The following is a 14,575-nucleotide window of genomic DNA, read 5'->3' as shown; positions in this document are numbered from 1 at the left end:
GGTCTCAATGAGGGCGTTGTCCGGACGGAATTGTTCCGATCTCATCCGGCTACGTTCGAAGAGGCAGTTGCCATAGCGCTACGCGCCGAGTTTGACTTTAAGTCTGCTCGCGCTAGCACGCCTGCTTGCCGAACAAGCTCTTCGAGCACATGGGTTCCGTCTAATAGAGCGGAACCTATGGATTTAAGCCTCGTTGAGGAAGGACAAGAGGCTCTTCAAGCTGTGGAACAGCATAAGATCATCTGTAGATGTTATATGTGCGGAAGCACGAAACATTTACGTCCGGGATGCTCCCAACGAAATACGCGTAAAACTCGAAAGAGCTCCAACTCCGACCCGTACCACAGATCTGGTACGGTGCGGGAAAATCTCGATGCCCAGTAGGTGCGGGGCGCCCTACTGGGGGAGACCTAGGCTCTGTTGAACCTCTAGGAGGTGAGAATAAACAGAACCTAGCCCCAATTAGCTCGGTGCTTAATGGCACGGGGCGAGAGTACAAGCCTTGCTTGCTAGTCGCTCAAGCGACTGTAAAGGCTTTGATAAGCCGTGGTCAATTTTAATTGACTCAGGAGCGTCTTGCAATTATGCTCGACGCCTTTTCCTTGAAGGAAGTCAACTATACGTTGAGGTTGTTCAAGCGTATGTAGGTGATACAATCACTGTTCGCTTAGCGACTGGGACTCGTGTCACGGTTCCCAAAGTTCCATTGAACTAAAATATAAAGTTTCTGGACTTTGATAGTATGGAACGCTGCTTTGTCCTTCATTTGGATTCGAGATATGATCCCATCCTTCGCATGGCCTGGCTAGAACACCATGAGCCATGGATCGATTGGAGGTCTATGACCTCAGGCGCCACGCGCAATGTTTCTAGCAAAGTTTTGGAGAGTCATGAACCCACCTTTGCTAGGCAACAAAAGCGTTATTGGCGCGGATCATTGAACGAGTCTGTCAGTGTTTTAGACATTGGCTTGTCTGCGTCAATAAACTCCAATGTTAAAAACATTAATTCTGAGCCCGACTCAGCAGAAATAAGTGGAACGGAACGTACTCCGTCAAATGACACTCGTTGTAATAACGATTCACTGAATGCTGAAAGCATTGTTGGCTTAAGGCCGAATCATCAAGGGTGAAATATCCCTGAGATACGTGGAGTGGCACGTCTAAGTCCACCGAATATAGTCGGCCGAGGTGGCATCATACTGAGTATCAGTAGTGACACTGTTGGCGGTTCGCCAGGATCTCAAGGGTGCAATATCCCTGAGATAAGTGGAGTGGCACGTCTAAGTCCACCGAGTGTGGTCGGCCGAGGTGCCACCATACTGAGTGTCAATAGTGACACTATTGGCGGTTTGCCAGGGCATTTTGGGTCAAACCCTCCTAATGCACGTGAAGCGACACGTAAACGTTCGCTGGATAAGGAAGTTGAGTTACCTAACTCCTTGTCGGATGTCAAATTGACACCATGTGTTGTACAGAATCAATACAGGCTGGAAAACCCGGGGACGTGAATGTCCCGGCCTCTAAGATGCGTATTGTCTCCACTCCAAGACAGGATGAACACGAAGCGTGTATACCCTCACAAAGTAATACGAGTGAGCAATTACACACGCTTGTAAATGGTGTAATCGGTGACATTGAGGGGAAGGTCAGCCTTGCGGCAATCCCTTCGTTACATGCTCTTTTAGAGCTAGACGAAATGTCTATTGATGAGTGCGGTCGAGCCTTAAAGGCTAGCGACTTATCTGAGATGGTGGTCATTCGACCTATGGATGAGTTAAAGTTAAACTCATCGTCACTTCTAGACGAAGCTGTCCGGGATGACACATAAGCTGCACTTAGTGCGCGAAATGGTTCATCAGTCGTTAAAGATCCTACGGATCTCTTTTATTCCTTGATTAAGAAATTCCAAGATGTGGTATGTAATATCCACCATCTGTTTTGCCTCCGGATAGAGGTATTCGTCTTGAAATTGACTTGGTTCCGGGAACCAAATACTGTGTCACAAGACAATGGCCTTTCCAAAGCAGCAGTGTGACATCATTGACGATTTCTTCCGTGCTAAGCACGAGGTTGGAATGGTACGAGAGAGCAAATCTCCTCATTCGACACCGATTTTGTGTCAAAAAGCCAAATGGTAAATGGCGCATTGTACATGCTTATAATACGCTTAAATAGCTAAATGCTGTCACTATACCAGCACAACCCCCATTTCTAGAAAGGATGTTCTTCAGAACAATATGGTGGGATATACAATGTACTGTGCACTGGACTTAGTCGATGGTTACTAACAACTGCTCATGCGAGCTAGCGATATCCCGCTAACAGCGATTAGCACCCCAAGCGGTATGCTACGGAAGTGATTCGTTATGCCACAAAAGCTTTCCAACGCGTTCCGGCAACATGTAATCGTCTAGTGACGCAACTGTTTCGCCCTCATCGAGGTTATGCACAGACTTACTTGGATGACTTTTTGTCCATAGTCGTGCGGAGCAGGGTCGGTCGGATATGTAAAACCATTTAGACCATTTGTGAGCAGTGCTCGAGTGTATGTGCACAAATAAATTGTATGCCAATGCATCTGTATGCATTTTTGGCGCAGACGAAATTCCTATTTTAGGATGCTTCATTGGAAAGCGAGGTCTTAGAGCGGATCCCGCTAAGGTAAAAGCTATATTAGATTGGCCGATTCCTAAATACCAAAAGGATTTGCGTAATTGGTTGGGTCTCGCCAGTTTTTTACACAAATATAGCGAAAATAACGCTGATATGGCTAGGCCATTATGTAATCTCCTTAAAAAGGATACAGAATGGTGCTGGACTAGCACCGAAAATAATGCTTTTCGAGCAGTTAAGGATAGTCTTATCCATGCTTCGATTCTGGCACTGCCAAATCCAAATTGGCCTTTCAGTGTCGTCTGTGACGCATCGGATTTTGCCACTGGCAGCGCTCTGTTACAAACAGATGTTGATGGGCATGAACGTGTTATTGCGTTCGAGTCTAGACAGCTTAAAGCTGCGGAAAAGAACTACCCAGTTCATGAAAAAGAGTTACTTGCTATGAAGTATGCTCTCGTCAAATTCAGAGCTCATCTGCTCGGCTCTAAGCCGTTTGCGATATATACAGATCACGCGTCATTACGCACGGCGACTAAGTCGCCCCATCTCTCACAGAGAATGGCCCGGTGGCTATCCCCTATCCTTTTTCGCGGAATAAAACTTCGATGTGAAGTATAAGCCCGGCAAGCAGAATGCTTTGGCCGATGCGTTATCACGCAGGCCGGGTTATGAGCTTTCTCAATAACGACTATTTCGTCGCCTATTCCTGAATTAATCCGTTCGGCTTACGCCAAGGATGAACAGTGTGTAGCTCTGCTACGAGCTTTAAAGAACTTTGATTCAGGCATTAAATTGCCGGCACTTTTGCGTGCAAGGTTACATCAATTTTCTATCGATAACGACCTGTTGCTTTATTGCACAGACACCACGAACCCTCCGCGTGTCGTTGTACCTCATGATGAGGATGTGAAGTACCGAATCCTCTATGAGGCACACGATACTGTCCTTGGTGGTCATCTCGGTTTAAAAAAGATCTACGGCTCTGTAAGCCAGATTTATTGGTGGCCCAAACTTTATAAAAGGGTCAGCACATATGTTCGCACATGCGAAACTTGCCAACGGGCTTAAACCCTCGGCGCATGCTGTTGCGCCACTGGCGAGCCTTCCCGTCCCCATAGGTTGCTGGAAGCCCATTAGTATGGATTTTGTTTTCGGTCTACCGAAAGATTCAGCCGGTAGCTCCGGTATTGTGGTCTTTGTTGACCGATTGAGCAAAATGGCTCACTTAGCGGCCGTGCCGGATTCCATTGATGGAGAGGGTACAGCTAAGCTGATTATCGATCGCGTGTTACGACAACATGGTTTGCCAGTGGCAATTGTCTCTGATCGGGACCCCCGTTTCACGGGTAAATTCTGGAAATCAATTTTCCGAGTGCTTGGCACCTGATTGGATATGTCCACTGCGGACCATCCGCTGACCGATGGTCAAAATGAACGTGTCAATCGCGTCATTGAAGACGTTTTACGCAGTGTGTGTGCTCGGATACCAAAGCGCTGGAGCTCACTGCTCCCAGGTGGAGTTTGCGTTAAATTAACGCTGTCCATGTCTCTACAGGCTATACTCCGTTCTATGTAAACGGCCTTACCCACCCACGCGTACCATTAACGATACCACTGCGTGGTTCAGGGCTTGATGGGGGGGATTACCCGATAGGCTTGCTGATATCAGCCCTGTTACCGCTTGGAAACAAGTAAGCGAGTTTCTCGCGACGCGATTTAGTGTCTTAAGACATTTAAGGGATACGATGGCTGATAGCCAAGACAAACAAAAAGAACAAGCAGATGTCAAAGGCAGAAACTGTTTTAATTCTTATATGGTCGAAGACCGGGTTTTACTAAACGCAAAAACCTTCCTACCAATTTGGTTTCCGCGGTCTTCAAGATCAAATTGCGTCCGCGCTTCATTGGACCATTTACGGTCGTGGCTAAGAAGGGCCTAGCTTATACGCTAAACCTTCCTAGCAAGCTGCGTACACACCCAGTGTTCTACGTTGGCTTACTTAAGCCATACCGGGACCCTTCCCACGTGGACTTGAAGGCGCTTGCGCCGAGACAGGCGGTCGTGCCGCAGATTGCTGCGTCCTCATCAGGATATCCTGCTGGCCCTTTAAGCGTGGCTGCTGACGCTCCAGCAGCAAAAGACGGTTCTTAACCGCCTCAAAGGAGCTCTCAATCCGAGCAAGGACCTCACGAAGAAGTTGCACCTCGGGCCGTAGAGCATCAAATGCTTCGCCGAAATTTTGGCCCGCTCGCGCGCTGCTTGATGGGCGGAGGAACCTTCAGTTTCATGTGGAGAAATTTTAAAAAGCGACATCAGGTACCTCTTCGGCATGATTGCCCGTACGCCGTTGACATTTTTGAGCGCCAAGCTTAGGGTCAACTCGCGTCAAACGACGCTTCCCACCGCTAGACGTGGATTAGGTGGATCTATAGCCTCAGTGCAGCTTCGATCCATGGTTGTACGGTCAACCGAAGCACTGAAATATCGGCTAGGCCTTTCTTCGTTTTGTGGCATAAATGGCGAACGTAATTGGCCTCTGGCCTTAAGCTTGGCGAAATTGAAGCGGAGCTTCCGTTCCAAACAAACATCAGCCTTATCCGCAGACTCTCTGATATTCCAAATATTACGAAGGCGGCGGGCCCGGTTGACCCAGTTCTCCAATAAGACTTCGTTTTCACTCCTTGATTCGTTTGGAAACAAAACGATCGGAATCTCCTTCATGGAGGTCACCGAAGCCTCACGGGCTTGATCACGTAAATGCATCAGATACTGACCTCGCATCATTACTTTTGGCGTAACGTATTGCTCTGTAAGAGCGCGGCGCCGCGAGCAGTGATCTCATCCGGCGTCCCCGCCGGGTCACCGGACATCCAGATGCTCAAGACGTGTCCCGCTATCTCTTCGAGACGCTCGTCCGCACTGAGCGGAGTGAATCTATATTCACTATGAGCTTTAGCTTTCGCTATCTCGGCAGCTCGACGACGAGCTCTTTCCTCTATGAGGATTGCCCGCTCTTGCTCTTCATCAAGCGGATTTGTAATGATGTTGGACTCATGGACCCGTCTCCTGCTCAAAGCAGTTCAGATATCAGTGGCACCACGTTCTGGGAACGGATTCGGGGCTCGTCGACGTTTATCCGGAGGAGAAGGCGTGAGAGAACGACACTCTTTCTCCTCATCCTCTGATGGAGAGTGACTTTCAAAGTCCACCATTCCCTCATCGTCGAGGAAGCTGCTAAGAGTCAGTGACTGACGCTTGATTGTCATGACACAAAGGAAAGAAAACACACAACCGAACGGTTGGCTGTTTATGTTCCAACCTCAAAGAGGAAATGAAGCGAATGTTGTCACCCGTTATCAACAGTCTGATGGGGGAGGGTGTAATGGGGCACAGATCGATTGGAGAACCGTTGTTGTGTTACATTTACTTTATGGGTAAAGTACCCTTTTATCTTAATTTTTAAATAGTTAGTTACTTAAATCCCATTTATTATGGGTAACAGATGTGGTCGCCGCCAGATATAAATCTGGCGGCCGAAATCTATTTTAAATTAGCTAGGGTAAGGTTTTTAGATTCAAATGATTAAATAAAGTGCAGTGCTCCTTCTGATCTTAAAATGTTAAGTGTCTTTCTAAGGCTTGCGCATTGATCTGTAAGAGATAGAAGCCTTTCTAAGGTACATCCTCTTGAACACTAGTTGCCACTTGGTTCTACGAACCCCTTAATCCCTTGAACTAGGATTCCTTAAGCTTTAATAGCTTGTACGACTTGACTTCCTGAGTTGTTAAACCCATTAGTTCAATAAAACTAAGTGACTCTCTGAGTGTGAAAGTCTTCCTCTGACTTTAGGAGCGAGGTAGCTCCGCTACTTCGCAGCGCAAGCTTTAAAGGGCCTGGATTACTTAGTAATCAAAAGGGAAATTTGACCTAATCTATATCGTCAATGTTAAATACCAAACGTTTAATACGGTTTTATAGACCCTGCTACCAGATATCTATCTGGTCCAAAAAACTAAAATGATTACACCGATAAAAACTAAAAGGGTAACATCAAATTAACCGAATTGTAACCGTTATAACTACGCTATCAAAGGGAGAAATGCGTTCAATACACTTTTTGAATACCTGTGATTTAAATTGATTTGTGCTAAAGGATTTGTTTTGTGCTCACGATTCAATTTTTACGAAATCTCTTTTGAGCGAATGGCCTCCATGCCATTCCAGCCTCATACTAGTTTGCAATTCCATCAGCTCTCCCTCAGCTTAAATTTGAAATGGCGCTTCGTCGCGTTCTGACGACCAGCAATGTTTATCGAACAGCTTTCAGCAGCTTGCGCCGCAATATGGCCACCGTGGCTGACGAGATGACTGTACGCGATGCACTTAATACCGCAATGGACGAGGAGCTTGCCCGTGACGATGAGGTTTTTCTCATGGGCGAGGAGGTCGCCGAGTACAATGGCGCCTATAAAGTATCGAAGGGCTTGTGGGAAAAGTATGGCGATAAGCGCATCATCGATACGCCTATTACAGAGCAAGGATTTACGGGTCTCGCCATTGGTGCTGCCTACCACAACACTAAGCCCATTGTCGAATTCATGACGTTTAACTTCGCCATGCAGGCCATAGACCAAATTATCAACTCGGCCGCCAAGCAATTTTATATGTCCAATGGTAACATTCATGTACCCATCGTCTTTCGTGGCTCTAATGGCCCAGCCGCCGGAGTTGGTACGTATCTACACACAAGTCAGAACCACAAGTGCTGACGCTGCTTGTAACCTAATGTCTTGTATACAGCCGCCCAGCACTCACAATGCTACGCAGCGTGGTATGGTAGCGTACCGGGTCTCAAGGTAGTAGCTCCTTACGACTCAGAAGACGCTCGTGGTCTGCTGAAGGCTGCTATTCGTGATCCCAATCCTGTCGTCGTGCTAGAAAACGAGCTATTATACGGTGTCTCGTATCCTGTATCAAAAGAGGCTCAAGATAAGGACTTTTTGATCGAAATTGGAAAGGCCAAGATCATGAAGCAGGGCAAGGACGTCACCATAGTTGCTTTCTCTCGAATGGTAGGCGAGGCGCTCCAGGCCGCAGCCATTTTAGGCAAGGAAGGAATCGATGCTGAAGTAATTAACCTCCGTTCGATTCGCCCGTTCGACCGTCAGGCCATCGTAGACTCTGTTAAAAAGACTAATCGAATTGTCTCCATCGAGGAGGGATGGGGCCAGCATGGTATAGGTGCCGAAATTGCTGGCATTCTTATGGAGACTGAAGCATTTAATTACCTAGACGCTCCCCTTGAGCGCGTAACTGGAACGGATGTGCCCATGCCATACGCAGACAACTTGGAGAAGCTGTGCCTGCCCCAGATCGAGGACATTCTTGCCGCCGCTAAGCGCACGCTAGCGCGCAAACTGTAAGTTAGGACTTGGGACACTTGCAGAACGACTTTATTTTCTTAATTTCAAGGAAATCTCGGTTCTTTTAGCAAAAGCGTACTGCATGACATCTTAAATCTCTTCCCAAAAATTGTTAAGAAGTTGACATGTGCTATACGAGTCATGAACTTTTCGAAGCCGGAACAAAAGGTAGCAGTTATACACCCTGCTAACGGCTAAAACTCTTTTTTCGGGTGTTGACTATTATCCTGAAAAAACTTGAAATTAATTTTGAAATAGCATTTAACTTCGCGCTTTTTTATGCCTTAAAAAGCTCCAAATTTATGATCGCAAAAATTAGATCGTTCCTAATCCGAGGCAACACTCTGGCTGATCTCAATTTCTTCCAATGTTGCAAGAAATACACTTGGTATACGACATTACCATCGCCTATGCGCAACATATGCTTGATTTTATATATTTCGCAGCGCTCGGACAGCTTAGGAGCAGTGATTAATCTGAAGTAATAGCTGTGCCACCTTGGCCTGGAGTGCTTTAAGCTTTGATGTTGCTTCTCCACGTGACTTCGCTGAGAGGTCCTGTGGCCGTGATAGGTCGAGAACACGCTCTGTGTCGAGTTTTATGCAACATGACGTCGGGTCTAAACTATTTTCAAAGGTGGCAACCAAAGATCCCGTCGGTGCCTTAGCCTTGTCCACACTTTCTGGGACGATTGGAGATCCTCGAACGGAATAGATGGTTTCTCCCTTGCGAGCCGTCCGCAAGACAGTGCTAGGGACTGCACTTACCCGACAACGATCCATGGGCGTCGAGAAAGCTGAGATACGACGTCGCCATGTGTCGAAGTCTTTTTTACTCAGCTCGGATTCATAGTCATAATCGCCCTCGTTGAGATAATTCATGCTGCTAGGAGTAGAAGCCACGATGTCAAATTTAGTTGGCGCAGACCGCATCCGAGAGGGTGAAGGGTGTAAGGACGCAAATCCCTGCGATTGGGACAAGCTCTTTATGACGTTCTGCAAGTCTCCACCAAAATCTTCGACAAAGATTTTCCAGGGCATCTTGCGCACAGCCTCAGGAAGAAAGAGCAGCTGGACCTTAAGCTCCATCTCAAGCTCTTGCGCACGTCGCTCAGCACCTGCTATAAGTTCTTCACATTTTTCCTGCACTGTTAAAACATGAGAATAATCTAAGAAATCGCATGACCCATCAACTACAAAAAGATTACGAGACTGCACCTTGCGTCTCTAGCTCATCCAGCAGCGTCTCCAGCTGATCTTTTCGTGTCTTCACAAATTGAAACGCTATTGAACCGTCATGTGGTCGCTTTTTCCGATTCGTATTTTTTCTTTGTTTCTTAGGCGACCGAGCCAAAAGTGTTGTGGACGGGAGAGTAAAGCTTGAGCTACCAGCTATGGCGACGTCTGATGAGAGATTTACGACGGTATTTTCGCCGATGGCTTGAAGCGGTCCAACGCCATTGGTGGAGCGCGTGCTTGTCTGACCATCAAAATTACCCCGGCGACGAGGTGCGCGTCTATGGCGTAGGCGACCGGATGGGGCCATACGGAAACTAGTTAATATTTAATGAATTCAAGTAGTTTATTGTACCATATTTCAAGAAGAATTTATACAAAAAATACCTCCTTCAGTGGTTTTACAATACTTGCAAAGCGAAAGGGTTTATTTTATAATGACAGTGTATTAGCACCTTGTTGAAGAATGTAACGGGGCACTGCGACTTGTACTGTTTCAGTACAAGTCCACTTCACACTGCTTCAGATGTGAGTCGATCCCCATAAAGCCAATATACTCAAAAGCTAGAATCATGCTCTGTTCTAATTCGGATTGCTCCTCCGTATACCATCCCGCAGTCAGCAAGTTTCTCTTGGTCCAGATCTTTTGCGCTAGATACGAGGCTACGGTCACCGTAAGCATGTACATCATGAACGGCCTATGAACGTGCTCTTCGATAAATGGCGTTGTAACTCCAGCTGCGTTTTGTCGAAACTTGTTTATAGTCACCCTTGGCGATACTGCTGCTACCTTTTGCCACAAATGTTGCAATGGCAAAAAATCTGCTAGTGCAATAATTACACCATTTCTTGTTCACTTACAACCTAATAAAAACATTAAATGACCACTAATTAGCACGGCTTATTGCATATTTGTAAAGCCGTTTAAAAGTGAAAACTTTAGCCGAATTTGTTATTTACTTAGTATAATTGGCTTAAGAGATTCACCTTTTACCAAATACCGTCAATACACTAATCAACATTCCGAAAGATAATTACGCAGATCAGACATACAATATATTCATATCCATTCATAATTCATTCCTCAAATACCACGAGATAAAAGACATACAACTAACTTAGGTGGTTGAGTAGAAGAACCAGACACTTAGACGACTTCTTATTGTGCCCCTTGAGGGAAAACCCAGACGCTTGAATAAACTGCAAATGAAATTTGCGACGCCCCACATGCTCAAAGTGAAAAGGGTCCCTTTGGGTACTGGTCGCTGCCTTGCTGTGCTTCTTTCCACAACAGCCTACTGGGCGACCCTTGCTTCTTCTCGGGACTAGGTCAGTAGGAGGCATGCTGACGCGTTCTAACAGCTTCAAGTGGCGAGCTTGCGTCAGTTGTAAGAATGCCAGAAGATTAGGGTGCAAGGGCTCGCGACCGCTGGGTCCAGGAGGATAGACACCCTTTTCTTCCCGAAAAGATGCCAATGATGATGAAAGTCTTCAAGCGCCAATATCACGTTCTTTTCGAGCATTTCGCAAAATTGATCTGAGCAAGGAATGGCCGTAGATTTTCTCATTAGACCGCGACACGCGACTGGCTCCTTGGCTGGCGTCATAATCGCATCAGCCATATGATTTGCGGCAACATTCAGAGCGTAGCTGGATATTATGTGAATAGTGGCTTTGAACATCGGGTTGTTGGTTGAGCCGTACGCAAACGTCTTACTGGTGGTGAGCGACACTTCAAGCTCAGCTGCGCGGTTGATATTTACCGCTGAATATTCTTCACCACTTCGCGAAAATTTTCGATAAACAGCTACGTACGCCAGCCCCGTGGCCTTCTTCACGCAGAAGGTTGGACTTGAATGTGGCGAGGTACTCTCGCGCACATGACCCGCCATGCGGCGGCCTTCAAAGAATTCGTCAATAGCTTCGACTTGATCTCGAGGCAACGGCCACTGCCGTGTCTCAAACCTGGCACGAGGTCAATCTCGTGCCGAAAAACACCACGATCAGCAAGAAGTTCAACCGGAATCGTGTCCGAAAATAGATCTGCATACTCACGAGCAATGTCGTAAACTGGGTTACCAGACTCTTGCAGAGTATCCTAAGACTGTGACGCAAATCGTTCTTCACGCGCTGATGTTGGCTCATCGCTTCGAGGTCGCGTCATATGCTCTTATGTCGCGGTAACCACCTTGTTGGTGATTAAACATAGTTGTTCCACAGTGCCTCCCTTAAGGTCACGTAGGAAATGCTTCCAGGAGAGTCCTGGAAGGCGTGTTTTTGAGGGCGCGTCACCATATGGACTCGCGACTTCAATGTTTAGGCGCCTTTGTGGACCCCCTTCCACGTAAATAATAGCGTGAACACATTCCAACGCTGAATTCTCAATGCTTGTGTCCCCGTCGTGCTTCGAGTCGATACTCGAAGCTGGCGAACCGCAGCCAGGTGATGAACACTCACCCCCCCCCTCTAGGCGCTGGTTGTCCTCATCCATGATGCCGCAAACACGTGACGGGAGAAATCCATGCTCGACCGCCCTGAGCCCGTGTGGGATCCCCTGCTCGACCACAAATTGCCCATGTGGGAACCTTGGTTCGAACATCATGTTCTCGCGTGGGGACTCCTGTCCGTCCACGTCATACTCGTGTGGAAGCCCTACTCGATTACTGCATGCAGGTGCAGGAACTTCTACTCGACCGCGTTGTTGGCGCGCGGGAACCTTTGTTTGACCGCGTTGTTGACGCGCGGGAACCTCTGCTCGACCGCGCCGTTCTCTCGCGGAAACCGCTACTCATCCGCATTTTTTACTCGCTGTGAAGCGAGGAGTCTCTGTCACTAGTATCCAGAAGAACAGAACAAGCAGTACAGAAAGGGTCATCGCTCGTTCTGTACACCGCAGGCGTCGTGGATTCCCGATCCGCGACTGTGACGTTGGGCCAGTCACTTGGAGATACCCAGAGATGATAACACTTCACTGACGTCGAACTTGCGTCGCCGTCTCACTGATCTTAACCAGTCGATCTGGGGCTCATGCCGTGCCAACCATGGTATGCCCAGGATGCAATCGAATGCATAGTTCATCGCGATAACTAAGAGATCATCATTACTGCGAAAACCGTCAAACGTATACGGCAATGACACTTCGCGTCGCAATACGCGATGTGATTTCCCGTCAGCCAACTTGACGATGACTTGTCGAGGCCCCTCGCGGCGCGCCAGCGCCGATGTCTGCGTATGTTGTGGACGCTCATCATAAGAGCGTTGCTCCGGCCGCACCTTCAAAAAAACGGTCGGTACCAGTAGGTGCTGGGCGCCCTACTGTTTGGAACGGAGGTCAGGGTCCCCCGGTGGCAGCCCGACCTTTCAGCTCCCACGTGCTATGTGCACGGATAAATGCCACCACAACAAGTGGTGATTCACATCTGATTATTGTCAATTTGTATGTCGCCGGTGTCCGGCAACCTCTACGAGTGTTCCTGGACTCAGGAGCGACAAACAATATCGTTAGTGAAACCTGTTTATCGATGCTGCGTCCCAGCATTCCGGTACGGCATTTAGCCGTGCGATGCCCTGGCTTTTGACAGCGAAAGAAAATCATTTGACGCCCGATGCGAGTGTCACCCTTACAGGGAGTCGCGCGTCGTCGGTTTCCCGACGACTCAATCGCGTCGATCTCCATTGATTCCGGACCATAGGGCCGGGCGGCGGTGACAACCGCAGGCTTGGTATAAGCCTTGGTGACCCTAAAGTCCTCTCGGAGGGCAATGGCAAAGGCCTCCTCCAATGTGGCAGGCTCCGCACGCTCAAGCGATAAGCGGGTCTGCCCTTCACGCATGCCGTCCATAAAGACACTCACCTGTGTGTAGATGTCCATGGGATGTGTGATGATACACGATGCCAGATGGCGAGCATTCTGCACGTAGTCGCGCATCGCCATTTTACCCTGTCGCATGGACAGGAATCTTGAGCGCACCATTTTGTCCTCTTGCGATGGCTTGAAGGCAAGACAAAGGTGGGCGGGGAATGCGTGCTCGACCACGATGAGCTTACCAAGGACCCGTTTATTGGCTGTTCCGGTGATATGGGAAAGGAGGAAGTAGACTTTCGACTGATGCGTCTCGAGGAGCCTCGATTCGATGGCGATGTCGACTCCTTGGTACCATTGTTTCAGCGATAATCGATCTTTACCTTATCCTGAGCAGAATAAGGTTTCTATCTTCACGGAATCGTTTTGTGAAGATCGCGATGGAGTTAAAGCTCGCCGATTGGATTTGGAGAGCTTGCGGGTTATGAACGCATGTATGGCGAGCTGTTGTGCGTCGGGGGTCGCTGATCTCATCGAAGACGCGACGAACGCCTCTCCCGATATCGTTGCGAGGCGACTGAAGGCATCCCACTCAACACAATTGACATGGGGGATGTTTGCGCGCTCCAGAACAAATCTGGAGCGTCGAAATACGGTGATTCGCTCATCCTAAACTCGGGTATGGGAAGGACTACTGAGGGCTATTAGGTGTAACGGGGATAGAGCGTCCTGTCACTAGCTTTCACGAGCGCTTGAGGAGATATTAGCCTAAGTATTAGGTACCAAGTTAAAGTCAATTTATTTAATTTATACTAAGATTTTATCGTACTAAGTACGATCGTTTTCCCGCTTTTTGGGAAATACTTATTTTCAGGTAATTTATCATCGGTCCATATTGGGTCTTCTGGCCCCCAATAATGAATCAATTATAATTTGTTACGCTGTGCCCGCTATCCGGGCACTCTGGCGGAGCCACCTCGCTTCTAAAGTCAGAGGAAGACTTTCACACTCAGAGAGTCACTTAGTTCTCCGAACTAATGGGTTTAACAACTCAGGTAGTCGTACAAGCTATTAAAGCTTAAGGAATCCTAGTTCAAGGGATTAAGGGGTTCGTAGAACCAAGTGGCAACTAGTGTTCAAGAGGATGTACCTTAGAAAGGCTTCTATCTCTTACTTTTTTAATGCGCAAGCCTTAGAAAGACACTTAACATTTTAAGATCAGAAGGAGGACTGCACTTTATTTTATCATTTAAATCTAAAAACCTCACCCTAGCTAATTTAAAATAGATTTCGGCCGCCAGATATATATCTGGCGGCGACCACATCTGTTACCCATAATAAATGGTATTTAAGTAACCAACTATTTAAAAATTAGATAAAAGGGTATTTTGCCCATAAAGTAAATGTACCACAACAACGGTTCTCCAACCGATGTGTGCGCCATTACACCCTCTCCCATCAGACTATTGACACCGAGTGACAACATTCACTTCATT

At 47.5% G+C, this 14,575-nt stretch overlaps 3 protein-coding genes across 3 annotated transcripts; 1 reads left to right on the top strand and 2 right to left on the bottom strand.

Annotated features, from left to right (window-relative positions):
* Window positions 1-6,893: 6,893 nt before the first annotated feature.
* Window positions 6,894-8,042, top strand: CCR75_006677 (uncharacterized protein; the record flags this gene model as incomplete). The annotated part of the gene is made up of 2 exons (XM_067964745.1): window positions 6,894-7,350; window positions 7,420-8,042. The coding sequence occupies 2 exons, from the start codon at window positions 6,894-6,896 to the stop codon at window positions 8,040-8,042; spliced, it is 1,080 nt and encodes a 359-aa protein (XP_067822395.1).
* Window positions 8,043-8,500: 458 nt separating this feature from the next.
* Window positions 8,501-9,587, bottom strand: CCR75_006678 (uncharacterized protein; the record flags this gene model as incomplete). Its single annotated transcript, XM_067964746.1, has 2 exons — window positions 8,501-9,189; window positions 9,260-9,587. The coding sequence occupies 2 exons, from the start codon at window positions 9,585-9,587 to the stop codon at window positions 8,501-8,503; spliced, it is 1,017 nt and encodes a 338-aa protein (XP_067822392.1).
* A 527-nt stretch (window positions 9,588-10,114) lies between these two features.
* CCR75_006679 (uncharacterized protein) lies at window positions 10,115-10,621 on the bottom strand (the record flags this gene model as incomplete). The annotated part of the gene is made up of 2 exons (XM_067964747.1): window positions 10,115-10,141; window positions 10,418-10,621. 2 exons carry the CDS (start codon window positions 10,619-10,621, stop codon window positions 10,115-10,117), a joined length of 231 nt encoding a protein of 76 aa, XP_067822393.1.
* Window positions 10,622-14,575: the final 3,954 nt, after the last annotated feature.

This window comes from Bremia lactucae, linkage group LG1, assembly GCF_004359215.1.
Source record: "Bremia lactucae strain SF5 linkage group LG1, whole genome shotgun sequence".
NCBI lineage: Eukaryota > Oomycota > Peronosporomycetes > Peronosporales > Peronosporaceae > Bremia > Bremia lactucae.
The sequence above is the reverse complement of the archived record's forward strand: the minus strand, read 5'-3'. Positions and strand labels throughout refer to the sequence as shown.